This window comes from Idiotropiscis lumnitzeri, chromosome 19 (assembly GCF_059441095.1).
Source record: "Idiotropiscis lumnitzeri isolate Australia: NSW breed Sydney's pygmy pipehorse chromosome 19, RoL_Ilum_1.0, whole genome shotgun sequence".
NCBI classification, from domain to species: Eukaryota; Metazoa; Chordata; class Actinopteri; order Syngnathiformes; family Syngnathidae; genus Idiotropiscis; species Idiotropiscis lumnitzeri.
The window spans coordinates 8,771,912-8,797,265 of NC_142409.1; the positions used below are offsets into that span (position 1 = coordinate 8,771,912).

The following is a 25,354-nucleotide window of genomic DNA, read 5'->3' on the forward strand; positions in this document are numbered from 1 at the left end:
TTATTAAATTATTATTCATAAATTATAACACGATTATATCTATTTGTTAATTTTTTTTGTACAGTTAAGTCCTAAATATTTTCTGATGCACAAATACCCTTAAAAAAAATAAAATAAAAAATCTCACTTGCGTTGTGATCATGAGAGTGACTCAATAATGAAACTGTGAGGAATTGTGTAACATCATTTTAATTGATTAAATCTGACCTTTTGTACACTACATACACGGAGAGCCACATACTTGATACGTAGTCGCTAGGTTACTGCCGGATACAGATCACAAAAGACCGCATCAGAAATGAACAAAACTGTCGCGGGCAGCTGTGTGCCGTCCTCGTAGCAGTACGGAAAAGAGTTTGCAAATTGTAGCACACCGAGAATGAACTTCACATTTAAAATCGCGTGTCGATTGCAACGTTAGTCTTGTCTACCAGTTTTGGTTCTGCTCACACACACGCGCACACACACAAACTCCAGTTCCCCTTTGGTATAACTTGACGGAGAAGAAAATGCAAAACAAAATCATCTGGCACTGTGAACAGTAGGCATCAAGCAAAAACATTTCATAAATATATAGCGGAGATAAGTTAGGATTTGTTGACCAGTAGCGGGGAGCAGCACATTTCGAAGTCCCAAGTTTCAGTTCCTTGTGCTTCACCAGACTTCGGTATTTTATCTGTTAACTCAGCGGTCCCCAACTTTTGTTCGTACGATTTACGCCCAGGGGGCGTCGCATATTGTGCGTGTGTGTCGTCTTCGTACGACATATACGGGCTGTTTTGTTTTTATGCTCATTTCGCTGATGGGTTTAATATTAGCGTAAAGCGACCGAAACAATTAGCATTTTGACATGCGTCCAGAGTCCGGAGAGAATCTGATCATGTTCCAAAATAGAATATTCTTCACTCTTGAATGATAAGCAAACCAAAAGTAATTCAAGAGGTTTTTTTTTTTCCATCTGTACGGCCCGGTTCAGAGTGGCCCACGGACCGGTACTGGGCCGTGAACCGATGGTTGGGGACCACTGTGTTAACTTGTAAAGTTTTCTTGATCAGAAATAAGTATACAGCAAAGAATCAACATCAGTTCCCTTTTCCGTTTGTTGTCATTTTACTTTTTAAAGGGTGTCAGTCTGCTGATGTTGTGCCAGAAAGTGGAGGCTTTGCGTTTGGGTTCTTCCAGCATGAAGACGTGTTGCTGCGGTAAGGCCGTGGGCAGGGAGGGGTGTTTCTGTCTCAGGAGTAAGTCGTAGTAGGGTCTGCTCACCACTGAGGAAAATGGATAATGGGGGGAGGGGCGTTATCAAATCGCATTCTAGTGAATCAAAAAAAATAAAATAAAACTAAACTAAAACTTCGACGAGTCAATTAGTACCTTTGAGTTTCCCAGATAGGCAACTTTTGCAGGCGTTCAGAATGGCCTGCTTTTTCTGGTCTTCAGTCAGAGTAAAACCTTTGGGGAGGGGGGGGGGAAATACTTTACAAATTTGTGCGATGACTTCAAAAATTCCAATTGTTTGGTCGTTCAACTGAATTGCATAAAACACGATAAAGGACATGTAAAGAGATGAACTGAGTAGAATTACGGGACAAGCCGGACGTCACAACAACTGAGCTGGGCGTGGCCTATTGAGTAACGTCAAACAGGATTATATTTAATCCTGAAATTGTATTTGCAACACATCCTACCCGTCTCCCGGTCGGACTGGACCCGCCTCCTCTCTTCGGCGAACGCTCGAAGCCACCGTTGTTTTTGTTCGGGTTTCTTAGCGCACAATAGGTGGACCTCATCACCGGACGGCGATCGCAACTTGAGGGTGTTTTTTACACTGATGTTGAAGTGGTTCTCCTTGCCATCCTCAACATCTACGATCTCCATGTGGTCCATGTCCATACGACCTTTGTAATACAGCATGTCCCGGCGCAAAATATCCTAGAACGGTTTATAAGGATATCGTATTTCATCACAATTATCCGTCATTGTCTAATATGGTGATTCTCAAACACAAAAAAACAGAAACATTATCGGAAACTCAGTGGCGGGCGGTCAAGGCCTTCTTTGCTGGCCAAACATAATCAAGAAAAAAATGTTATATGCGACCATATTCTTCACATTGTCATATTATATCCTCATGTTGAATTTTTTGGTTAGAGTTTTTATCCAATCAGAATTCAGACAGCTCGTGTTGCTAGGCAGATTTCATGATACCAGTAACATGCATTTTTCGTCCGAGGCCTTCAGATACAATCGTGCGGGCGTCTGTTTTGTGTCTCAAGGGGACTTTTACCGTTGATAGACAGTTGCGATAGCCAATCAGATCACGAGTTGGAGGTGATGAACGCCTCTTGTGATTGGATACTCACTCGTGAGGGGGCAGTAACACAACAGAGAGTCGTAACTGGTGACTGTTTGAAAATGTGAAATATATTCTTGATTTTTTTTTTTTTTTTTTTTTTTTTTTTTTTAACCCACAATTGCCAAAGGAGGGAAAAGTGTGGATTTAATTGCAGATGCACTTGCGAGGCCATTTTCAAGTCGGACTTCACTGAAGGCCTACGTACGAAATGCACGACCCGCCACTGCTAAAACGGAACAAAATCATCGCGTGAATACAAATTCGAGTCATTATTCATTTCAATGAGATATTCCGAAAACCGCGCTCTGACCTTTTTGCAAAACACGATCTGATGATCAAACAGGAAAAACATTCTCTGCTGACTCCTGGCATGTGGCGGCGACAATTTGGTCAACTCTCCCGAGAAGATGAGATCAGAGCTCCTGCTTAATACATCCGCGCCCTGCACGGAATTCAAGTGTCAAGCTTTTAATCCATTATATGAAGCGAATAACCGCATACCTCCCAGCCCTCGATGGAACTCTGCCATCGGGCGATCTTTTCAATGTTCTCGAGGCGTCGTTTCCTCTCATTGATGAGCTTGGCCACATTCTTCATTGCGTTTAAGGCAGCTTCCACGTCTTTATACTCCCTAAGGATCAAATTTGTGTTTGTTGTTTGGAATCAACTCAAATTGGCACGTCATCAGTCACCTGTGCTGCGGGTTGGTGTATTTGAGCAGCTCGGCGAGCTGCAACGGATACTTGCAGATCTTCTGAACCGGCGTGAGCAAGAATCCGTCCAGGGAAATGTCAATCATTTTCTGGAGGAGTCGACACGCCTCGAAGAAGAACACGTACTTGCTCGCCTTCATGAGTGAGGAGAGTTGGATGCAGGCGTTGGGGTGATTGTTGCAGTACTCGGAGTAGATCTGAAAATGGACTTGCTGCATGCGAGACGGGAGCGTGACGAGTTAGCGCTAGCGGGATAGCTTAGCTTATGGTGTCGCTTTGTTGCGTGCGCTCACGTGTTCTAGGAAGCAGCAGCCAATCTCGCTGAGGTGAGGTTGCTCTTTGTTGTACTTCTTCTCGAGGATTTTTAGGAACTTTCTCTGGAATTTGTAGATTTCCTCGACGTTGCCAAAGATGGTGTGAAGTTGCTCTTCTGTGAACATGTCTGTTCTCTTGCGGCACTGTTTAATATAACCCTGCGGGGGTGGGGGGGGGGACAAAATAAAATTTTTTTTTTACTTCTACCATTTAATAAAAACAAGTAAAAATCTCAGCCAAGAATAATTTTTTTCTGCGCCAAAAGCTGACCTCACAGATGTCTTTTAGGTGCTTGATGTAATCTCGCTCCGTGCTCATGATCTCTTTGATGACATTTGCCCTCATCAGCTCCTTGCTGGGCAATCCAGGTCCCAAGTACGATCCAAGTCGGAGCCATTCTTTGCCCCTGGCGGACTCGTCCACCTCCAGGTGGGCTTGGAAGTCCTCCGTGGGCTCATCTTGGTTCACACGCAACTATCAAGGAGGGGGGGGGTGGGTACGTTATATAATAATAATAATAGAATTATATTATTATTATAAGATATATGCACGGATTGAAATCTTATTTTGGAATTTTGACTGACCCGAACAAAGCAGGCCGGAAACCATCCCTCGTTGTCGACGATACGACCCCACCACCACTCCTTGTTGGTGGCGTCGACAACTTCGATGACATCACCGGCCTTAAAGCCGAGCTCCTGGTCATCCATGGTGACGTGATCCCAGAGCGCCTCGGCGTACACCACATTGCCATCGCTGATGAGCTGCAAGGGAGCATCACGAGGGAATTAATTTGACGTCGAGTCAACCGATTAATCGGTCGGCTGATTTAATAGGCCGGTATAAGCTAAGTCTTTTTTTTTTTTTTTTTGAGCCAATTTTATTTTATATCATATTACACCATAAGACATTCACCCCCCCCCCCCAAAAAAAAAGAAATTCACAGATTTTTCATTCGATTCCTAGGTTAAACAAATATTAAAGGACAAAATATTATTTTAAAAAAAAGGAAATTATCGTTGTAAATTTTGTTCCTTGCATATTTTTTCAATTAATTGTTTTATTAATCACTTATTGGAATTTTATTCTACCAAATATTGGAATTTGGATTGGGCTAAAATAAAAATCCAAATTGAACGTTTTAATTTATTCAGACTTGCATAGAGCAATGATGCCTTTGCATTTCCTGCATCTCTTTTTTTTTTTTTTTTTAATTTAGCGATACATAAAAGCCGATCAATTAAAGCTGACCTGTATCATTTCAAATCTGTGTGGTGGTGTATAAAGAGAAAATCATTTAAAAAAATAAATAAATTCCCTGTCCGAATTCATCAAACATTTGAATTTGCAGTGTAACGCAGTCAAGAAATAATCACAAGACAAACGGCTTCAAACTCTTTTTTTTTTTATTGTTTGAATACAAGTTTCAAATCAATTAAAGTTTCTTTGTCAGTCACACAAGTACAATGATGCATCACACATCTTGAAAGAAAAAAAAGTGACGATTCAGTAAGCACATCGAGTTGTCGAGCCCAAGACAAATTAGTAAACAACAGCATATCTCCGAGAAACATTTCCAATACTTTGCAGCGATGCCTTCGTGTTATAAAAGAGTGCAGCGTCTTAGAAAATGCCGTTTCGGATTTTGCTTGGGAAATAATAAGACATTGAGGCTGGTTTCAGTGGAATTTCTTTTGAGGTGTGTCAGACAAATTCCAGGAATTGTGTTACTACCCCCCCTGCGCCCCCCAGCCACGCAACAACGTCTTTCAAAATCAGTCCTTTAATCTTGGGAAGAAGGTGGAAAAAAATCAGGGGTAGTTACTGTTTTTCTTTGCCAGGAACTGTCAGATGCTCAAAGGATTGCGAGCAGATTGTCATGGTGAAACAGCCACGAGTTGTCTTGTTGCCACTTCTCGCAGCACCGCAAGATCTCTTAGTTGACGGCCAACATTGAAGGGGAAAATTGTAGTTTGGGCTTGAAATCTATGTCGACACCAGTCCTGGAATTTTTCTGACACACCGTGTATATTACCATTACGTTTTGTCACATAAGCAAAGGCAGAAGGTAGAGAAATTGGTTGGAAGTGTGTAAACATGAATAGAATGTTTGATGTGATGATAAAAAAAGATGGTGGCAAAGCACTATTTTTTTTTTCCCAAAAAAAAAAAAAAAAAAAACTCAAACGCCTTCTAAAGTGAGTGATGCCTTGAGGTACGGGTGACTTGAGTGTTCTGAGATGCAAGCCTTCGCTTGGCCATTTTTTTTCTGGGTGTCTTGAGATACAAGCAAAAATTGGAAATATCAGTGCACTTGACACCCTCGCCGCTAGATGGCGCCAGAAAACTTCATAACATCCAGTCACCATTTTCCTTGCAGTGGAAGGGCAATATTAGCGGTCATTTTCCGTTTGCAGGTTATTTTTGAGAGCAAATGTTATTACGGCGAGTGCAATTTCTTGAAATGAAAAAGTATATGAAAAAAAATATTAGTCGTACTATTCATTTCAATGGGGAACAAATTAAACTGATATCTCAAGGCACCACTGTAGTTCCATGGCACAGAGATGCCAGCAAAGCACTATTTTTGTCTAAATGGAGCTCCTCAAATCACTACAATAGTTCCTTGGCACCAAAATGCCACAACGTAATATTTTGCTTTGTCATAGCTTTGGCCTGAGCTCAACAGCGAATCGGTGAGTTTTTCAGCAAACAGTGGATAGGTTCATTAAAAAAAGAAAAAATGTGGAAAAAATGAATTTGAGAGTTTTAACAGTGCACTGTACTCTGATTTTAATACAATTCTTCCTCAGCTCAGCTTGGTGTTTTATTTTATTTATTTTTTGAAGATGATTTTTACAAGACTGCACTGTGTTTTTTAGCAGCTCTGAACAGCATGGATAAGCAAAAATATCTGAGCCAGTGAAATTGACGTCACATGAAAGGCAAAGAGTGGGATGGCTCGGCCAAACCATCCAAAGTGTCGTCCCACCTCCAGATAAATGATCTTCATTCTCGCCATTTTGGAAGGCTGAGCCCCTCAAAAAAAAAAGCCAGCCAATCCTTTAGGATGGAAACATTCTCGTTTTGGTTTTGCAAAACGCATGAGGCGTGGTCCTTGTTCTACTGGAAAGCCAAGAGGAACATGAGCACCACGTTGATGATGATGAGCAGCATCATGATGAAGAAAACGACCACTTTTTGCGTCTCTGGCGGGAGGTTGCAGCGCAGCACGGTGTTGACAAATCCCATTTTCTGCCTGCTCCACCTTCCCGAACCGCTACCCCGAGCCATCAGTTCTGTGGTGTCCGCGTCCTCCAGCTTCGGGGCTCCACACCTCCTCCGTCTGCTTCCCGTCAGCACCGACCCCCCGCACCACACGGCGTCCTCGAGTCCCTCCTCTTGTCTATCTTTGTCGCCGGCCCTCGACACTTCTCGCCTCCCCCTCTCGGTTGTGGCCGATGCCTCCTTTTCTTCTCCTCCTGCCACTTTGACGACGTTCACTGGACCTCCGGCCTGCTTGTGGAGGCTTGTTGAGAAGATGTGTGATGTGGAGCAATTTGCGGCGTTGGCGGCGCTACGTGCGGAACAGCCCCTCCTTTTTTCTCTCGTCTTGCACCGCTTTTCCGCTTGACGCTCAAAATATCAGGACATACGACAGAAAGGGATGCTGCATTTTGATTGTTTATGTTCATATCTCCTCTTACTGTCCATCATGCGTGTTTCGTCTTGATTTTAGATATTCCGCTTCCCATTCCATTGACAAAAAAAAAAAATCCACCCAGCGTTTTCCTAGTAAAAAAGGATGCTCTGTGGTCTGTCGAGAGAAGCTCTGTCTGAGCCCTCCAGGATGGCCCTTTTTCTTTTTTTTTTTTTTTTGCCTTCCTGTCCTTTCTTTTTCTGCGCACACCCTTGCAGAGCCAGCAGCCAATCAGGATGGAGAGCACGATAGCAGAACGGCTGAGGCTGCGCCTTGGCAACCCCCGAAGAGGAGAGGTGGGAGTGGGGGTGGGTTGTTGGGCAGAGAGGCATATAAATGGAGGAGAGTGGAAGGGAATGTTGAACAATGAACCGAATCTCAAAGGAAATCATTGTGCGGTTTCACATTTAAAGTCCATGTCATGCTGTGAATATGATGACATTTTGACGAGTCATTGGAGGAGAGATGCAAGCGTGCTTCTTGAGGACTGTCAAGGCGTATCTCCACATCGCAACTGCATTAAGAGGCCGCCATTCTGACAGTTGCCTGTCCTTTCTTTTTGTCACTTTCTGGAATTACCACACACGACGACACTGACAGAGTGACCAATCGTGTCTTCCCTCCGGAGCGCTCAGTTCGGCGAGGTGTCGCAAATTCATACCAGGCATTGACCACACATATTTATTGATGCACATGCGCCGCTTCCTTCGCTTCCTCGCCTGTGCTGAATTTACAGGGCATGAGAGGAGCTGCCTCGACTGGCCAGGAAAGAAGCCCGGCTGTGCTCACACCCACAACGGCGTCAACATGATTTCTAGTTGCAACAACACCAACCATTCGCATGCTTAGATTGCACAAAAATAAGTTTGCAAGCTCACTATAAACTGTTTAACAAATATTTCAGACTTTGGAGAGATTTTTAGATCAATTAATATTACACAATGACAGGATAAGCTTGACAACATGCATATCATGATGAAAATTACAAAAGTATTCATATCCACTCCATGAAAATGCTTTTAGTCTTGATTGAAGAAAGACAAAATAACGGTAGTGATGTCGGAAAACATGAGAATGTCTTCAAGGAGCAGTTAGCCTCATTTCATTGATCAGGATACTGATCGTCTGATAGGAACGTTCAAAATGATGACAGTGTACCTCATTGACGGCCAGCTGCTCTCCCCCACCTCCTCCCGGGTGTCCAAAACAGTGAACAGAACCGCAGAACTCTTCATACAACAAGTCCTCCTCGCTGCCCAGCTCTTCTCCAGACCTCGACTTCTGCGAGGCGCCATCGGGCAGAGGCGCTGCGGAGTGAAATGGGGTCGGAAAGGAAAATGGCAAACGTTACGTTATAACATACACGCACTGAAACCTTTTAAGCCGTATAGATAAAAAAAAAGTGATCTACATGAGTAAGAAATGATATCATCCAAACAGGAATGACATCATCAAGCTAATTGCACTGACAACGGGTTGCTGGAGCTAAGTCGACTTTTCTTCTTTTTTTTTTTTTTCAGCTTTGATGATGAGTGTCACTCGAACCAATTGTGTCACTCATGTTATCAGAAAATGACCACTATCAAAGATTCTTTTATTATTATAAAAAAAAAACGTGGATTGTTTTTGAGCAGTTAGCATGGAAGCTAACGCAGCTAGCATGGAAGCTAACGCAGCTAGCATGGAAGCTAACGCAGCTAGCATGGAAGCTAACGCAGCTAGCATGCCTGCTTGAGATGAAAATCAAACATGAGCATTGTTTGGAACTGTGTTATTGTAACAAGCGTCATAAAATAAAACAAAAAGAGTATCAAATGGGATTTAACTTCATTTAATCGCATGAGAATTACTTCCAAATATTTTTTTTGAAATATGTTTATCAGGTGCTTGAGTATCTGTAACAGGAATGCACCAAACACAACAAAATAATATTTCCTCCCTCTCCCAGCCCCCGGCAGGAAGACAATATTTTCTGAAATGGGCGGATAAAGGAGCTGATATTGTGCTTCAGATAAGAAAGCAGATGTAATTTTGCAGCGCGATTATTGCGTTTTAGCACGACATCCTATGAAACGCCTGCGCTTCGCGTCTACCTATCAAAGGAGCTAAAAATACTCTCGCTGTCACACCTCATCAGTGCCATCACCGACAAAATGCCTGAGCAGTTGGAGCCACGGGGAAAATGTGTGGACATTGTTGGACTGATGAAAAGAATACAGAATATTTTGTTTGCGACCATAAATTGTCTTGCGGGCAGTGACCACATTTGTCCCACGGGGCAACCAAAATTCGTAAAATACATTTTTAGGTACAACTCGGTTTGGTCAAGTCAATTCTGAAATAATATCAATATATATTTTATATAATTTTTTTTCTAATCATATTTTTTAATAATTCTTAAAAAAGGATTATGGGTTCGTGACAAGTGCATGAACTGCTGCTTCAGCAAGTTCAAATGCTTTAAAGGGCCCTCGCTTTTTTTTTTTTTCATTTTTTTGTCTCCGCACTCTTTGGCAAGTGCAAGCAAGCGACGCGGAAGAAGAAATGGCAAAAAACGCCGGCGGGAAGCACTCGCGACTCACTGACCAAAATGATCGGAAGGAAATGGAATCATTTTTTGCAGGACACATGCAACTCATTTTTTTTTTTTATTTTAATATTTTTGTTATTTTCTATATTTTAATATTCTTTGTTTGTCACAACGGCTCTTTTCATTTATCATTTTGGTGGAGAATGTTTTGGGAATGTTTATTTCTTATTACAGCGAACAGCTGAAACACAGAGTTGGCAAAACACACTTTGAAGTAAGCGCTTTAGGGAATGAGTTTTATAAAAATCTTTTTTAGCTTTTCTCTTGCCTTTCTAATGCAGAATGCTAAAAAAATAAATAAATCTTTGCAAACTTGAGTCCACTTCAGTAAATTGAGTCGAGGATGAATGGCTTTTTGACAATGACCTATATCCTAGAGAGCCTTGTGCATTTTTTTTTTTTTTTATGATTGATGCTTTTAGACATGCTTCCCTTTCATCTCTAAGTTTTTCAGACAGAAAATGTTTTCACAAAAGTCTTGTTGCACTGACAAGCAACTCCATCTAATAAATACTTTTCCTTAAAGCAGTGGTTCAGATTTCATTTATTTTCTGCACACCAAATCATCACTTCAAATCTTAACTTCATAGTTTATTTTTTGGAGATCCCAATCTCTGGAACTGACCCGCAGACTTTTGCATTTCAAAACAAGTAAAATCTCCCAAAAATGGTCTGATCTGGTCTCCCAGTTTGAACTTTTTGGCCGTCATTTCAAAAGGCATGTTTGGCGCCAAAACAGGAGTGCTCGTCACCGTGCCTGCGGTTAAGCATCAAGTTTGAGGTTCCGTTTTATTTATTTATTTATTTTTTAGTCACCAGGAGAGCCTCAAAACGCTGGAAGGAATTCTGAATAAGATTGCAGTCTGCTAGCAAACAAACAAAATGACAGGAAAAGCCGACTCGAAAAGCTGAAGTTCAGTTGCTATGAACACACACTTTAAATTAGGTGTGGGAAAACTATGGCCCGGGGGCTACAGGCAGCCCGTTAAATGTTTTAATCCGGCCCGCCAAACTTGAAAAGAATTTAATGAATAAACCTTGTTCATGTTTGACTTCCATTTGACTGGGTTAATTCAGATCACAGCCGCACCCCGGTTCTATGTAAGCCGACGTAAACACTTGTGCAATCAACGTATCGCGGTTTATTTTTACTTCCCTGCTCGAAAAGATTTTTTTCCACTGAGTTGTACAGATGATTTATCTTGGTCTCTTTGTATACGCTCGATTTGCTGCTGCTCCATAATAATAATATTACAATAATATTTCATGCTAATTTCTGTTAGCCCGTCTATGGCGTTGTATGTTACCGTTTAGCGAGCTAGTCTTCTTTGCGTTTGCTTAAAAGTGATGTCACACGATTGACAGGGTGAGTTTAAAAACTTTGACATTTGTACACAATTTGACCTATGACCTCAGATTCACGTTGACATTCCGAACTGAAAATGTCCGGCCCAACACGCAAGTAGAGACATTATGTCTCTCCGTCTCTCCCGAAAGAAGACACAAACTTCAACCTGTTGCCACACGGCAATCATTTCGAGATGAAGATGCACGTGTCGGAGAAGAGATTCGAATGTAGTTTCAGATTTCCAAGACAAAGGTTGATTTGAATGAATTTACCTGTGGTGGAGTGGAGACTCTCCAAGCTCCAATACCGAGACAGGACACCCCTCAAAGTGCCGCTCAGGCTCCCGTCAAAACCCCTCATACATCCACCAACCCCAAGACCAGCGTCCACCATGCTGTCCATAATTCCGCTTGTCAGTGATGCTCCATGACAGTCAGACCCAGGCGACTCCCCCGAGCTGCCGCTGCCACCACAACTGTCCTTGGGCAGGGGTGTACTCCCTTCTGAGGTTTGATGGGTCCGCATTTTGAGGCAATTGTAGTGAGCGATACAAAATGAAGCCGAGTCGTTTATTCTGCCACCATGGAGACTGCGCGAAGATGAAACACTGGGCTGCACTATTCGCTGAGGTAAGCTTCAGCTGTCGGCTTGATTATTTCTACTCCCGTGCACATGACAAGAGTTACAGCAAGCCATCCTTGCGTTCATTCCGCTCTCTGCTCCTGTTTCTGTGTGTCTCTCCACCCTATTTGCACACTGCCCTCTCTCGCTACCGCTACTCGCACTCCCCTCTCTCTCATTCTCTAATTCTACAGTTATAGCATGACATCACCGGGGGTATTCACAGGGGGGTTTCGGAAGCTCGATCATGTCCATGGCAGGCAATTGCATGTGTAGACAGAAAATAAAAAATACCAGCGCCAGTGGCGGCTTGTGGGACCACACACACACACACACACACACACCCCCACACGCCCACACACACACCTATATATATATATATATATATAATTTTTTTTATATTTATTTATTTATTTTTTAAGTGAATAAAATTTCATTAATAATAATTTTAAAAAATTTATCCCAAATTAATGCTTTAACGTTGACAGCCCTAATATATATATATATATATATATATATATATATATATATATATATATATATATTCTGCAAGTTTGATTTTCAAATTGTGTGTCTTCAGTGTCCTACATCGTGCCACAACATGCCAGGCAGCGCTGACGTCTGCTGACAGTGATGCAGCAAAATACGAGAAGAAGATGAGAAGCGACCATTGTGACATCAGCAATTCATTAGAGTGTGTGAATGAACAGAGAACTTACAAAAGTTTGAAATGCGTCTTCTCCTGCCCAGACAATCCAGACCAACGGGGGTGCTCTGTGAGAAACGGTGATCCTTGAGGGACAACCGTCCGAACGTCTTATTGGGTCCGGCGGTAATTCTGGGTTTTGTCTGTCATAATGAGAAACATATTTTTTTATATTGTTCTCGCATTGTATAGTCTTTAATTATTTTATTTTTTTACCTTTAAATTAAAAGTTCCATGTTTGTTTGCATTTTGTTCCTGCAAACAATTTGACTCCATTATTTCACAGACTTCAATGCAAACTTGATTGGTGCTTGACGGCTGTTGCTCTTGTGGTAATTTGGGCTTCTCTGCTTTTCGAAAGCTTTTGTTACCCATTGAACACAAATCTTCGCAGCTGAATTTCAAAGGCATCGTACAATTGCCTGCGTTTTTCTTCCCAGACTTCTGTTTTTTTACCACACACATGGCAAATACTTTTCTCTGGTTGTGCTGAAGCGATAGTGATTTGATCCTTCTGGTTTTACTCTGAACGAGGCAGAAGTTGTCCGATAGTGCAGGTTGAACCTTGACGTCCTCAAGTCCCACCAGAGCGTTGAGAGAATCCTCCAACTCGTGCCGAAGATCCGAATCTGAACCGGTTTGAGTCTCCCTTGATTTTGTACGGTTTTCCAAAGCGTAACCTCTTTTTATTGTTTTGTGGCTCAGTTTGAAGACGTTCTCACCGAAACCACAATCTTCTAGTCCGTATCCTTTAAATAGTTGAGGGGGTTCTTCAAGGGATTCTTTCGGCTGAGGAGAAACAAAAAATAATAATTAGGAGTGATATTTAATGCAGTAAATTCCACAATGATCGGTCAAAAATGTACTTCGTGGTTAAGCTGTCCATTTTGTCAATGGAGCTTATTTAATATGTTTCGAATTAATGAATTAATTGCTTCTGCAAGGTGCTTAGCCAAAAAGTTTTGTATTTGCTTGTTTGGAATTGAAGCGGCATCTTGTCGGACCAATAAGAGCGCTTTAAATTTTCAAATAATTTTAATATTCACTGTTGTAGTCCGCCGCACGAGATCCAGTTGATGAATCTACAGGCCGGAAGTGGAACCTTGTTGCCTAGCAACACGTCCGACAGACACGTCGAGGATTGTTTTGCTATTGACTCGTGTTCTTTTGTTGAATGCTATCGTAATTTGATACCCGGTTTATTATTTGACACGGTGAAATGTGTAGACATTAAATAAGGTATTGTTTCGTTAAAAACGCGTAGTTTGAGACTTTTGCTAGTTCCCCATTTGAAGAACACAAGAAAAGCCTTTTAAAATAAATGTCCGAACTTGCAATTTGATTGACTTTTTGCTTTGGCTTGAGTAAAATTTTAGTAAAGTAGTGTTACGAGAGGACAACATTTTGCTAGCTAATTGTTCCACTCAGTTAAAAAAAAGAAGACATACAATGTATTTCAACAATTTGTTGAAACAGTAACGAAATGAATATTCATCCGCTTATTACGTTTTTATAATCAAAGGGACTATTTTTTTTAAAAAAGGACAATTGAAAGTGCTTTCCCCAACTTGCTTGACATGAAAAAATATGTTCCGCCTTATATTAGTGAATGAGAAATGATTGCATAGCAAAAAAATAAGGTCAACACTCATCGATTTGTTCACATTTATGTTTTAAATGACTCAAACTAACAGCAACAAATTGAGGATTACTGCACAACTACAAAGTTTTTTGTTTAAAAAAAAAAGAAACACAATTATGCAACCAGTCTACTTACTTTTTTGTGTATCAATGTGCAGGCTGTATCCAGCACCAACATGTAAAAGTGAGTAGAAAACCAGCTTAGCACTGCTCCCATGGTGTCTCTCACACTTCTTGTAGATATAACCTCACAAAAATTCAGACTTTCATTCTAAAATCTATACTACATGCCTGCTGCGTTCTCGGTTCCTCACTAGGTCTCATTCTAGAAACTCTCCAAATTTAAAATCAACTTTTCTTCTTTCATCAGCAGTATCCATACTCTTTTGTACACGAGGGGGGGGGGAGAAAACATCTCCCTCCATGGTAATTCTGTGATCCTCCTACAGCGGCTTAATGCACCCGGAAAAGGCACGTACGTACACTGTGATCTCTGTGATAATAAGGACAGACACTAAGATGCCTTGCTATAAATACAGAGCGGTAAAGTCGAGGAGGGCATTACGAATCACCCCATTGAATGCACAATGAATTCAACACACTTATTCTCTTAAATACAGTGAACAGTCGCAAATAGCTCAGTTCTGCAAATCACCGGAAGTTTAGAATTGCTACCAGTTGCTCCAAGATGGCACTACTTTTGTCTAAATGAAACACCCCAAATCAACTTGGCTTTGGTTTCTTCAAACATTTTTTATTCGACAACAGAACAGCACGTCAGAGCTTTGATTGCGATGTGGGGGGCTTAGATATACATTATTACAATAAACTTCATGGCTCCTCAATATGGCTTCCCTCCAAGAGCAGAGAGAATCTCCTGCCTTTCTGTCGCAGTGGGCATGTCCGGTTTTACTCCCTCTCTCCTCCTGTGCAACATTATGTTGTGCTGAGGAGGTAGAAAGACAAGAAGGATCAAAATCACTGATACTATCAATTTTAAAATTTCTTAAGCAGCTCCAAATTTATAGACTACTACCCAAACTTGTGTTTGGGGCTGCAGCGTTGTAATATGCGTCCTGCCAGTAGATGGCAGTCTAATTACATGTTTAGATACAACAGCCCAGGTACTCAACACTGCACATTTCTTTTCCCCCCACATTTTGTGTACATTTCAGTAATTGGTTTCGAGTTTGACCCAGTAACCTTTAGTAAAGGTAAATGCATATATACCCAGTATTTCCTACAGTTCTTGTATCTCTGGAAGTAGGCCGTGCACATGTTTTTATCATAGTTGCAAGAATCCAAACACTTCTGCGATGCGTCACTTTCCTACAAAAAAAAACATATAAAAGAAGTTGATCAAATGTGGTTAAAATAACAACAAGGGGGTTTAAGGTCTTACTTCAATGCAAGGATTTATATCTTGATTCCGGACTTTTCTGGCATTTTTGTCCATTTGTATAGCTGCACAAAAAAATGTTGCAAGACATCCAGCAAGGTTACAACTTTTTATGCATTTTGTTTGTCGTACGACGAGTGAGTTATTGTCATTTACTATTAAATGAGCATCTTTTCGTCCATTCACAACACGAGCAAAGCTTTCATGAGGAGCATGCGCTCTCATCAGAGGGACAGCCCAGACTTAAGATGTTTTGGACACATCCAGATCAGAGAAAGTGAGTATGTTGGTAAAAGTGTGATGAATATGTAGCTATTTGTACAGAGATCCAAGAGCAAGATGTGAGGCAAATCAGAAGAAAGCAGAAGGCAAAATTCGGTGGAAAGGGATGACTCAAATTGAGGTGGTTATTTGAGGGGTTGGAACAATAATATTAGCATTTGAATTCATTTCAAATGCCATTTTTCCTAATGAATATATACAATAAATAGAAATTATTCGAGTCTTGCTAAGCTTTGACCTCTACTATTAACGTGCAATTCATAAATGACGCAAACAGCAGGAACACATGCAATTCCTTCAACTTACCCTTGAAGAAACTGTGCAAGTGTCTTCAAAAGGGGGGTTAATATAGCATATGTTTAATAAATTGCACCCAAGAATCCATAGTTTAGAGTTATCTTCATGCTAACAACACTGCAGCAGGAAGAACTCAGTAACACAAGATTGACGTCGGCCTCAGCCAATAGGAGGGGCTGAAAGTTGTGTTTAAAAATTGACAGCAGAGACAACCAATAGGATCTCTTAAATGTTTTCCTTACAGACTGACAACCTAACGACCCTATGAATTTCTTGGCAGGCGTCTACGTTCGTCTAACACATTAACTTAAATGGAAATCCGTTTGAAACGCTTAACATCTGATATTAGATTCGCGTTTATATGTTTCGCCAAAAGACGTTTGTCAGTGAGACTAAAGTGAATGTGGCAGCGACTTATTCAACATAGTGCAACCTTAAATGGGCGTGACTTAGATCCATGTTCGGTTGCATTGCAGCGCACATACAATGGCTGCTCGAAAGATAGGAAAGCAAACAAATTTCAGGCCCGCCGCGTCTAGCAAAAATATGAGAAAAAAATTATTAAAAATTCGGAAAATAGTTGAAAGTCAAGAAAAACACAGCAAAAGGGATGTTGAAGCGCCCAGGGTAAGTTTCATGTAAATTAAGCATACCGTTACTCATTTCTTGAATTAAAATATCGGGGTTATTCAAATTATGAGAGACGGGTGAGCTCGGGAAAAAAAAAGTTTGTGTTAATCTCTGCCCAGTTTGTGACCACAGAGAAGAACCCGGCATGGCTTCGGTATAAACACCTTTTAACAAACTATGTCCAAGACAGTGTGACCGCGCACCTCTATGAACTCTAATGACAATAAAAAAAATAAAAATATATTTTTTGTAAAAAGTAGTTAAGAAGTTTATGAAAGTTGATCGCAGTCTGCTGACGCTATTCGATGTTAACGGATAATAATAATGAGCCTTTGGTTTATGACAAAAACAATAAAGTCTTATTTTCTGGTGTTTCCTGGTGAGCTGCGGTGAATTGTGTTCACACTACGGCGTCAGTTGAGCTTGTCAATCGATCATCATCGATGCAAGCCATCTGTCGTCCGGTCTTTCCAAACATCTTCCTCGGCTTGATGTCATTTTCGACCGCAATCACAATATTTACAGACAGTTCGAGTAACTCATGTTGGTCCAATGCCAGTAAAGATAACACTCTACTTGATTTAAAAAACAAAAATGACAGAGATAATGAAATTGTTAGTCAAAATGATTTGCGCAGAAGTGCTGTTGTCAGGTATTCTTAGTTGTTTAAAAAAAAAAAATTAAAAAACAAATGAATTGAAAAGTGAAATACAACTGAACTGTACATGGGCTGTGGTTCTTTTGCATGCCACTAGACGGAGTCAGCATATCACTATTAGTACTACATTTTGGGTATCGCTGGTCTGTACTGTACATTATATATGTTTGTACTGTAACGAGAGTTTATATGAAAAATATTTTGTTTTACATGTCCTACATGCTTCAGTTAAACGTGTCAAGACACACTCTTTTGTGCCTGTTTTCACTCTGTTACCGTCAAGAAATGTGAGTCTAAAACATCACTTTTAGGAAGTGAAAAGAAGACGTAGCTTGTAGCTTGCATTGTTCTCCAAATAAGAGCCAAAAGCATAATAAAATAGGCGGACCCTTTATAGTTAAAGATCACTTTTCCTTATTTTTTTCTTAAATATATGTACAGTCTACAAAAAGTGTCCAAGTGCAGGATCACAAATTTAAAAGTTTGTATTTGTTCAAAACAAAGCATGACTGGAATGTTTGTAGAAGTAAGTCACACATGTAAAAAAAATTACTTAATTTATAACCCAAAATACTTTAGTGGCCACCGTTCGATTGCTTATTTGAGCATAAGAAATTCTGAAAATTTTCCAAATTAAGTCCCTGTTTAGCGATACATGTTGGTTAATTTAAGTGATATTATATAAACGTTGATTTGATTGTTATTCAGCTTTTTATAAACAAATATCATTTTAAACAAATGAGTCATTGTCCTAATCACCATCAAACCCTGAAGCCTTTTTCCCAACACAAAGAATACAGTGGCAAAAAAAAAAAAAAAACACAATGGTAATAAAACATTTAGGTAAGAGGCGGTAGCGGGGAGCCCCAATTTTTTCATCTTGCCTGATATGAGTCTCACTTTTCCCACATGCCTAAAAACAAGACTTGTGCAGTGAACCCCTATTTATCACGGGGATAAGTTTCAGACTCATAAACACGTGAAAATCTGCACAAGCAGTGGAGACAATGTTTATCTTGGTTTCCTTAAAATTAGTTATGTTCAACCTGTTACGTTCCATAATTGTTGAATTACGATCTGAAAATATTTTTGAACATGACCATCATAATTCATTTAAATGTAACTTATGAGTTACTCATTTAAATGTAATTAGTTGGATTTTAAATAGTAATGTAGAACACTGAATATATGTTTATTGAATTTGTGTGATTTCATTTGAGTCTTAAGGGCTCAGATTTTTTGCGCAGCACAAGGCTAGCATAAAGCGTGATCTAACTGCGCCGTTGTGGGTGTGAACACCGCCAACTTGCTTCCTGGTCAATGAAAGTGGCTTGTCTCATTCCCTTTAAAGTCAGTGAGCAACAGGCACACGGTCTTTGACAAGCAGAAATAGACTCGCTGGAGTCCGTGCAGAAGATCGAAGTTGATTAGACCTGCTTTCAGCTGGTCTAATGTTTAGTCTACTTTCAGCCACCAAATCATCAGGCGTGCCAGGAGTGTGTAAAAGAAGTCTGCCGGAACGTCCAGTCTGGTGCGGCACTGTCTGACAAAGCAGAATCTCTGTTGCAATCTGTCGATGACTCTCAGTGACAAATTCAGTAGCCACCTCAAATTAAGTTCACCTGTAGAGGTTCGAGAGCGTTTTTGGTTCCTCCTTTTTGTGGGGTGTTAACAGTCGACAACCAGAAAATTAACCATTTTTTTCTCATGACATTTACTCTCTCTCTCAGGCTTATGAGCCCGGACGAGGTTGAGGACGAAAAACTGGAGAAGGTACTTACATCAGCACAATTCGGGAAGTGCACCTCTATCCATGTAACCGGACTGCCTTAAGGTGCCATGGCCACAGGAACCCAGGGCCACCTTGACCAAGGTGTGGAAAAAGCAAAGCTTGCGCCACCCATGGGGAGGCGCAAAAAAGCCGAGGGCAAGCCAAAAAGGAATTTCCCTTGCCAAGACTGCCAGAAAGCTTTCAACAGTCTCGAGAAGTTGAAGGTGCACTCTTACTCTCACACCGGCGAGAGACCGTACTGCTGCTCCCACCCTGGCTGTACCAAGGCTTTTGTCTCCAAGTACAAGTTGCTAAGGTACACAAAATCAGCTGTGTGTGTGGGGGGGGGTGTCACAATTTTATTCTTTACTAAGTTGTACAATGTACCCTGTGTAGATCTTTTCATAATGTCATAATCGTTACTTCCTGGAGAGCAGAAGGTGATCGACGAACGCTGCCTTGATCTGAACATAAATAGGCGAAATTTTATTGCGTTTGTTTTAAATGATTTGTAGGCACTTGGCTGGCAGATCATGAGTAATTGAAATTGAACCATCGGAACCTGAAGTTGAGGAGGTTAAATTTAGCAAGCACTTTTCATGAAGTTTATCAGGTATACGATAGAAATTGTTTGCTTGGGTTGTCAACTCGCCAGCATTTGAAGCACATTTGAGCGATTGATCCGAGCAACGGGAAAGTCAATTAACTCGTCAGTTCCTCAATGCTGAAGTTAACTACTCAAAGTCTGAATTTGAACCAAGTCTATTTTTAAATCAACTAAAAATCAATTTTTCAAATGACACTTTCCACCAGGGGACTTCAATCCTGTTCTTCAATTGCAGGTGTCCTGTCTGTTTTCCGCCTCTCCCTGCTGCAACACACCGGATTCAAATGATCAGGATCGTCATCTCGCTTCTGCAGACCTTGCTGATTCTCTGATCATTTGAATCAGGTGTGTTGCAGCAGGGAGAGATGGACAACAGGCAGCCAGCCTTTGAGGAACAGGCTTGAGTAAATTTTTTTTGCCACCTGGAAGTACCTTGTGACATCATGGAGAAAAAAAACAGTTCTCTATTTCATAACTTTTGTTATCAGAATACTGTGTGCTCATAGATGGTGTCTCTTTCCGAAGGCATATGGCGACTCACTCACCAGAAAAAACCCACAAGTGTTCATACTGTGAAAAAATGTTTCACCGCAAGGATCACTTAAAGAATCACCTTCACATCCATGACCCATATAAGGAGGCGTTTGCATGTCAGGAGTGCGGTAAGACCTACAACACCAAGCTGGGCTTCAAGCGCCACCTTGCCCTTCACGCTGCCAATAGCGGAGATCTCACCTGCCAAGTGTGCCTGCAGCCCTTCCCGACTACCGGAGTGCTTCTGGAACACCTCAAAAGTCATGCTGGCAAGTCGTCTGGTGGGACCAAAGAGAAAAAGCATCATTGCGAGCATTGCGAGCGGCAGTTTTACACCCGTAAAGATGTCCGGCGCCACATGGTGGTTCACACGGGACGGAAGGACTTCCTTTGCCAATACTGTGCCCAGCGGTTCGGTAGGAAGGACCACCTGACGCGGCACGTGAAGAAGAGTCACCCCCAGGAGCTGCTGAGGGTGAAAACTGAGCCAGCTGATTTGCTGGAGCCTGTTGTCTATGACTTGGCGTCTGGGGGTATTAAGGGAGAACTCCCAGACACGCTGACAACCGTGCCACATCAGCACAACTTCTGTACCAACCCCATCCTGGACTCGGAGCCTTTCCCCAACGCTGCACACCTGCTCTCTTTGAAATACCCGTTGGGCTCCAACATTACCTCATACGCTGTCTCCTCACAGGAACGGGAGCAGAATCTAAAGGGAGAACTGGAGAGTTATCTATTGGAGCTACAGAGCGGCTTGCCCTCCTCATCCTCTGCGGCGCAAGATCCACAACTCCCTGTCTGCAAACTTGAGACGGGGGATCACGTGGCCATGCTGGAAGAATCAAGTGAGGAAAGGTCCTTGTCCAAAATCGCCACTTCAGTGGCGACAGCTGCTCTGGCAAGCGACTCACTCACGTCGTCCTCCTCCCTGATGGACTTCTCGCAGCTTTTCAATTTCTTACCGCTGCACGGGCCTCTGTACAACCACGCGGGGGGCGGCGAGGGGCAGCATACACTGAACGACGAGAACGTGCATCTCCACCTGCCTGCCGAGCCTTCCGAAGGGCCCGAGTCTGCGCAGAGTCCACTTCAAAGCCACGCTTCTTTGATTTGCAACTTGAGCGCCCCCACCACGTTGCCTCGCTTTCATCAGGCTTTTCAGTGATCCAGTAAGGTTTGAGCATGACACACTCGGAACATACTCTCGCGTCTTGAGCAGTCCAGTGAACCTCTGTTTAATGTCGGGGGGGGGGGGGATACGTTTCAGACCGACCACGATGGGTGAATTTCTGCAAAGTGTATTACTTTAAACCTTGAAACTAAATCAAATACACTTAAGACACTATTTTCTTTCGCACCGATTCTCACTCACACACTGCAAGAATTTTCATATGCAGACAAATCATTCCCGCAATAACTTTTTGTTAATGGCAACATGAAGAAAGGGAAAATAGTAATTCCTCATATTTGGCCGTTTAGAATGAATTTTGGATTGGAAAAACATATTCAATTTATTCACACTTCTGGTTTCATATGCATTCACTTGGAGAATTGTCCTTTTTTTTTTCACTTTTAATTGCAAAACTTTGTCAGGTGAACTGAAATGTCAAATCAACCCAGCTGCATAAACTTTTCAAACGGATAAACACGACCAATTTTACAGTGACACACTGCATTTAGAAATTTGCCTTATGGGGACGTGAATGTTTTCATCATCCCCCCCTCGACTTTCTTTGGTTCTATAAAGATTCAACATTCTTTGTACATTTTTGCTTTCTAGCTTTCGAGTTTGATTTTAAAATGGCAGATGATTTCAAAATAATCACCCCCATTTGCTCGTAGTTAACACATTAAAAACAGCTGCTGACCATTTTACTTGATGGTGATAATCCATTCCTGTGATTCTGCTTTCATCTGTGTCAGCACACGTGTGCCTAATTTTCAAACCATATTAATATCATCCATGTCAAAGCAAAGTCCTCTTTGGGGAGGTCTGTGGCTGCCGACACTGGTGAAACGTGGTCCAACCATATTAATTATTTTGTGTTCCTAAATGTTGTCATCGTTGTTGAAACTACAAGTCATAATGATTAGCTTTCAAATTGTCAAAATTCAAATTACTCATTTTTTTTTCTTCAATCATACACTTTTCTGTGGTGTGTCAAATTTCAAAGACTTATTTTGTCAAAATTGAGACTTTAAATGCTACTTTTAGCTTACCAAAAGCACTTAAACGAAAAGAAAATGTGTATCATCTCATCGATAGATGAGACAATTTAATCATTCTAACATGTTTGATTTTATTTTTATTTGTTTTTCGCATACCGTGGTACCGCAATTTGAGAATCGCTGGTACAAACTTGCCATAGGTTTTGTTTAGTTTTCCTAACATAAGCTCTAGAAACTTAAAAAAAAATGAAAAAAATGACATAATAAGGTGAGATCGCGAATTATGCTTGAATTTAGAATTATAAATCAGTTTTGCTTTCACAAGGATTATTTTACTTTTTTTTTTTTATTTTAGGGAACCATTGCAAAATTGCAGCCAAAAAAAAGGAAAAGAACGTGCGCCATATTCAGTTGCTTTTTGTGCGTTTCCAGATCTGCCTTTGCTGTCATTTCAAAGACAATCTGCCTATCTGTCACGATAGATGCCTTCGGAATTTGATGCGGCGTAACTTGTTTGCTCAAGCACGTCCAGTGTATCACCCGCACTTTGTAAAAATAAATATTGAATTAAAAAGAAGTATATAAAAAAAATGAGATCTCATAGTTAACCAATGTCATCATATCTATTCAAATAAAAGCGCAACGTTTTGCACTCAGTCTACATGGAATAGTTGCAAAAAAAAAAAGAAGCACCCACAGAATGTGTATATCGTAAAATATTTTTGTATTTGCGACGCAAAGGTTTTTGTTTTTCAAATGGTTGTGCAAACTAGATTTAGCTCTGTCACGATGTGTAATATATTTTTGTAACCACCATGACCTCTTGTTACGTGCATTCCTATTGTTACCGTGTCAAGTAACTTCAGCCAACGTTGAAGATGTTGATCAAAAAAATATATAATATTAATTTGATCAAAAATGTATTCAAATGCTTTTGTCTTCAATTGTTAGTCAACTCCCCCTGTCAAACAATTGGTTAGGGAAATTCTTCAAAATCTTCTAAATGGCAACCAAAAGAAATACAAATCCGGATGGCAATGATGTATGTAATATTTCCATTTTATACTTCGGATTGCAAAAAAATATATTTTCTCCTTTCTTGTGTTACCAGCCGATAAGAAAAGCTTGACTCACAATTAACAGTGTTATCATTTGCTGTACCTCGCAAGCATCTTGCATTTCTGTTTCGATGCTTTGTGGTTTGGAAAGAAATTTTGGCAAGCTGCTTTCTCCCCCAAAACGTCATTTTCTCCGGTTCCTTCTGTGAGAAACTTTTATCATGAATGTATATATTATGTTTAGAACAATAACATGTACATAGAACATAAGACTTTTACAGGTACATTTTGACAGTGTTTTTTTCAAAGTATAATTTTTGCTTTACTTGCACATGTTATGTGTGTGTATTGGGGGGGTTGAAAATAAAACCTGAGAGATTTATTTTTCCGCCAGGTTTGGATTTCAGTGTGGCAAAAGTTGTTGATGAAAAGTTTATATTTTAATTTGTGTATAGTATTTTTATGCCTAAAAGCTGCTATAGGAGAAGATTACCAAACAGCATTTGGAGGTGGCAGGGATGAAAGACTTAATCGCTGATGGTGAAAAAAAAAGCACACTTAAAAAAAAATGTTAAAAAAATCTTGGAAAAATACATGATAAAAAAAAAAGGCAGATGCTCCCACAGTCATTTGTGAAAATTTCCCTCAGCCTTTCATGCCAAACCTCTTTAAAAGCCTCAGTGGTACCAGCAAAACGTTTTGAATGTGTATGGAAGAAACACTGCAATATTGCAATATATTTTTCTATTGGATCAAGCTGCTAACATACTTCTAAAGCTCCTTAAGGTGCTACAGAACCTCTTTTATAGTTTTAGAATGTATTGTTTGTTGAAAAGTATTAATTTTAGCAGAGCAGCTGGCATGTACACGACTGGTTGTACGATATATCTTCATATAGTTTGACTGTACTGTGACGAGTTTAGCCTTTGTTTTTACAAACTGGATCTCACAAACAACCCCTTATAGTTGACCCACCTGTGTGTATGTTATATATATATATATATATATATATATATTGGGAATCCTTGTCATTGGGAGAGCTACAGCAAAAGTGAAGTTGTTTTTTGTTTTTTGTTTTTGGGGGGGGGGTGATGTATATGTGACAACACTCAAAACGAGATGAAATCTATTCAATGAATGCATTCCAGCCATGTTAGTATTTTTATGTGTTGCATTATAACAATGCCATCCCATAATAGTGATGGAATTGATTGACTGACTGATGGTAATTCTCAATGTTGAACTAAAAAACTATTTTACAAACTACTGTTATATTTTTATACATATAGGCAATGTATTTATATACAGTGTATAGAGATACAGTATAAATATGCATGTATGAATGTATATATATATATATATATATATATATATATATATATATATATATATATATATATATATATATAAAATACACACACACACACATCTATGTGTATGTTTGCATGTACATATGTGTATATATATACACACACATAGATTCAGTAGTATGCACAACCACACACACACATTTTTATGTATATAGTACTGTATGTGTATATATCAAAAAATATACTTAGATATGTTTGTAGTCTTTGTAAAATAGAACTTTTGTTTTTTTTTAAACACTGACATAATCCAAAGAGGCAGATTATTTATTGTTTTGCATAATAACCTGATTTTTATTTACATACCTTGCTGCTATTAAAAAAGGGGGGTTAACGTTGTTCAACTCCTGTTTCCATGCGATGTATTGAAAGTTCAATAAACATAAGAACATTTTATGTTTTGCTTGTTTTGTTTTCTTTTTCTTTAAACTTATTAAAACCCATTTTCACAGTAGGAATTCACGGTGGAGTATTATGCACATAGGTTATTTCATAGTCACAAAGTCAGTAAATACCATTTGATTAGCAATGTTTAAATGGCCAAATGCAAGTTCGGACTTGACAGTATTCAGTCTTAATCACATGTGAG

General features: G+C 40.3%; 3 protein-coding genes across 5 annotated transcripts; 1 reads left to right on the plus strand and 2 right to left on the minus strand.

Moving 5' to 3' along the window:
* Positions 1 to 173: 173 nt before the first annotated feature.
* On the minus strand, positions 174 to 14,561 carry LOC148318363 (rho guanine nucleotide exchange factor 4-like). 2 transcript variants are annotated; one of them, XM_088282826.1, is made up of 13 exons: positions 14,127 to 14,561; positions 12,566 to 13,138; positions 12,363 to 12,492; positions 8,243 to 8,391; positions 3,969 to 4,148; positions 3,655 to 3,858; positions 3,363 to 3,542; positions 3,049 to 3,281; positions 2,858 to 2,987; positions 2,667 to 2,798; positions 1,689 to 1,932; positions 1,375 to 1,452; positions 174 to 1,268 (listed from the first exon to the last, which is right to left on the minus strand). In XM_088282826.1, the coding sequence occupies exons 1-13, from the start codon at positions 14,205 to 14,207 to the stop codon at positions 1,111 to 1,113; spliced, it is 2,472 nt and encodes an 823-aa protein (XP_088138952.1). In that variant the 5' UTR covers positions 14,208 to 14,561; the 3' UTR covers positions 174 to 1,110. The 2 variants fall into 2 exon arrangements, with proteins under 2 accessions (XP_088138952.1, XP_088138953.1); XM_088282827.1 differs by lacking the exons at positions 12,363 to 12,492; positions 12,566 to 13,138; positions 14,127 to 14,561 and adding an exon at positions 11,295 to 11,833.
* A 162-nt stretch (positions 14,562 to 14,723) lies between these two features.
* Positions 14,724 to 16,145, minus strand: chchd7 (coiled-coil-helix-coiled-coil-helix domain containing 7). The gene is made up of 4 exons (XM_088282830.1): positions 15,978 to 16,145; positions 15,393 to 15,454; positions 15,221 to 15,319; positions 14,724 to 14,936 (listed from the first exon to the last, which is right to left on the minus strand). Exons 2-4 carry the CDS (start codon positions 15,444 to 15,446, stop codon positions 14,832 to 14,834), a joined length of 258 nt encoding a protein of 85 aa, XP_088138956.1. The 5' UTR covers positions 15,447 to 15,454; positions 15,978 to 16,145; the 3' UTR covers positions 14,724 to 14,831.
* Positions 15,588 to 24,372, plus strand: plag1 (pleiomorphic adenoma gene 1). 2 transcript variants are annotated; one of them, XM_088282829.1, is made up of 3 exons: positions 15,588 to 15,666; positions 18,987 to 19,343; positions 20,160 to 24,372. In XM_088282829.1, exons 2-3 carry the CDS (start codon positions 19,096 to 19,098, stop codon positions 21,334 to 21,336), a joined length of 1,425 nt encoding a protein of 474 aa, XP_088138955.1. In that variant the 5' UTR covers positions 15,588 to 15,666; positions 18,987 to 19,095; the 3' UTR covers positions 21,337 to 24,372. The 2 variants fall into 2 exon arrangements, with proteins under 2 accessions (XP_088138955.1, XP_088138954.1); XM_088282828.1 differs by lacking the exon at positions 15,588 to 15,666 and adding an exon at positions 16,475 to 16,595.
* Positions 24,373 to 25,354: the final 982 nt, after the last annotated feature.

What these genes read in the sequence shown, in the direction of transcription:
- LOC148318363 (XM_088282826.1), bottom strand. Translation starts at nt 14,207, where the DNA reads ATGGGAGCAGTGCTAAGCTGGTTTTCTACTCACTTTTACATGTTGGTG. An exon ending in TACACCAACCCGCAGCACAG is followed by an intron (nt 2,988 to 3,048) that starts GTGACTGATGAC and finishes TTTGATCCTTAG; the next exon opens with GGAGTATAAAGACGTGGAAG. An exon ending in GTTCCATCGAGGGCTGGGAG is followed by an intron (nt 2,799 to 2,857) that starts GTATGCGGTTAT and finishes AATTCCGTGCAG; the next exon opens with GGCGCGGATGTATTAAGCAG.
- plag1 (XM_088282829.1), top strand. Translation starts at nt 19,096, where the DNA reads ATGGCCACAGGAACCCAGGGCCACCTTGACCAAGGTGTGGAAAAAGCA. An exon ending in TCCAAGTACAAGTTGCTAAG is followed by an intron (nt 19,344 to 20,159) that starts GTACACAAAATC and finishes CTCTTTCCGAAG; the next exon opens with GCATATGGCGACTCACTCAC.
- chchd7 (XM_088282830.1), bottom strand. Translation starts at nt 15,446, where the DNA reads ATGGACAAAAATGCCAGAAAAGTCCGGAATCAAGATATAAATCCTTGC. An exon ending in ATATAAATCCTTGCATTGAA is followed by an intron (nt 15,320 to 15,392) that starts GTAAGACCTTAA and finishes TTTTTTTTGTAG; the next exon opens with GAAAGTGACGCATCGCAGAA. An exon ending in AGAACTGTAGGAAATACTGG is followed by an intron (nt 14,937 to 15,220) that starts GTATATATGCAT and finishes CTACCTCCTCAG; the next exon opens with CACAACATAATGTTGCACAG.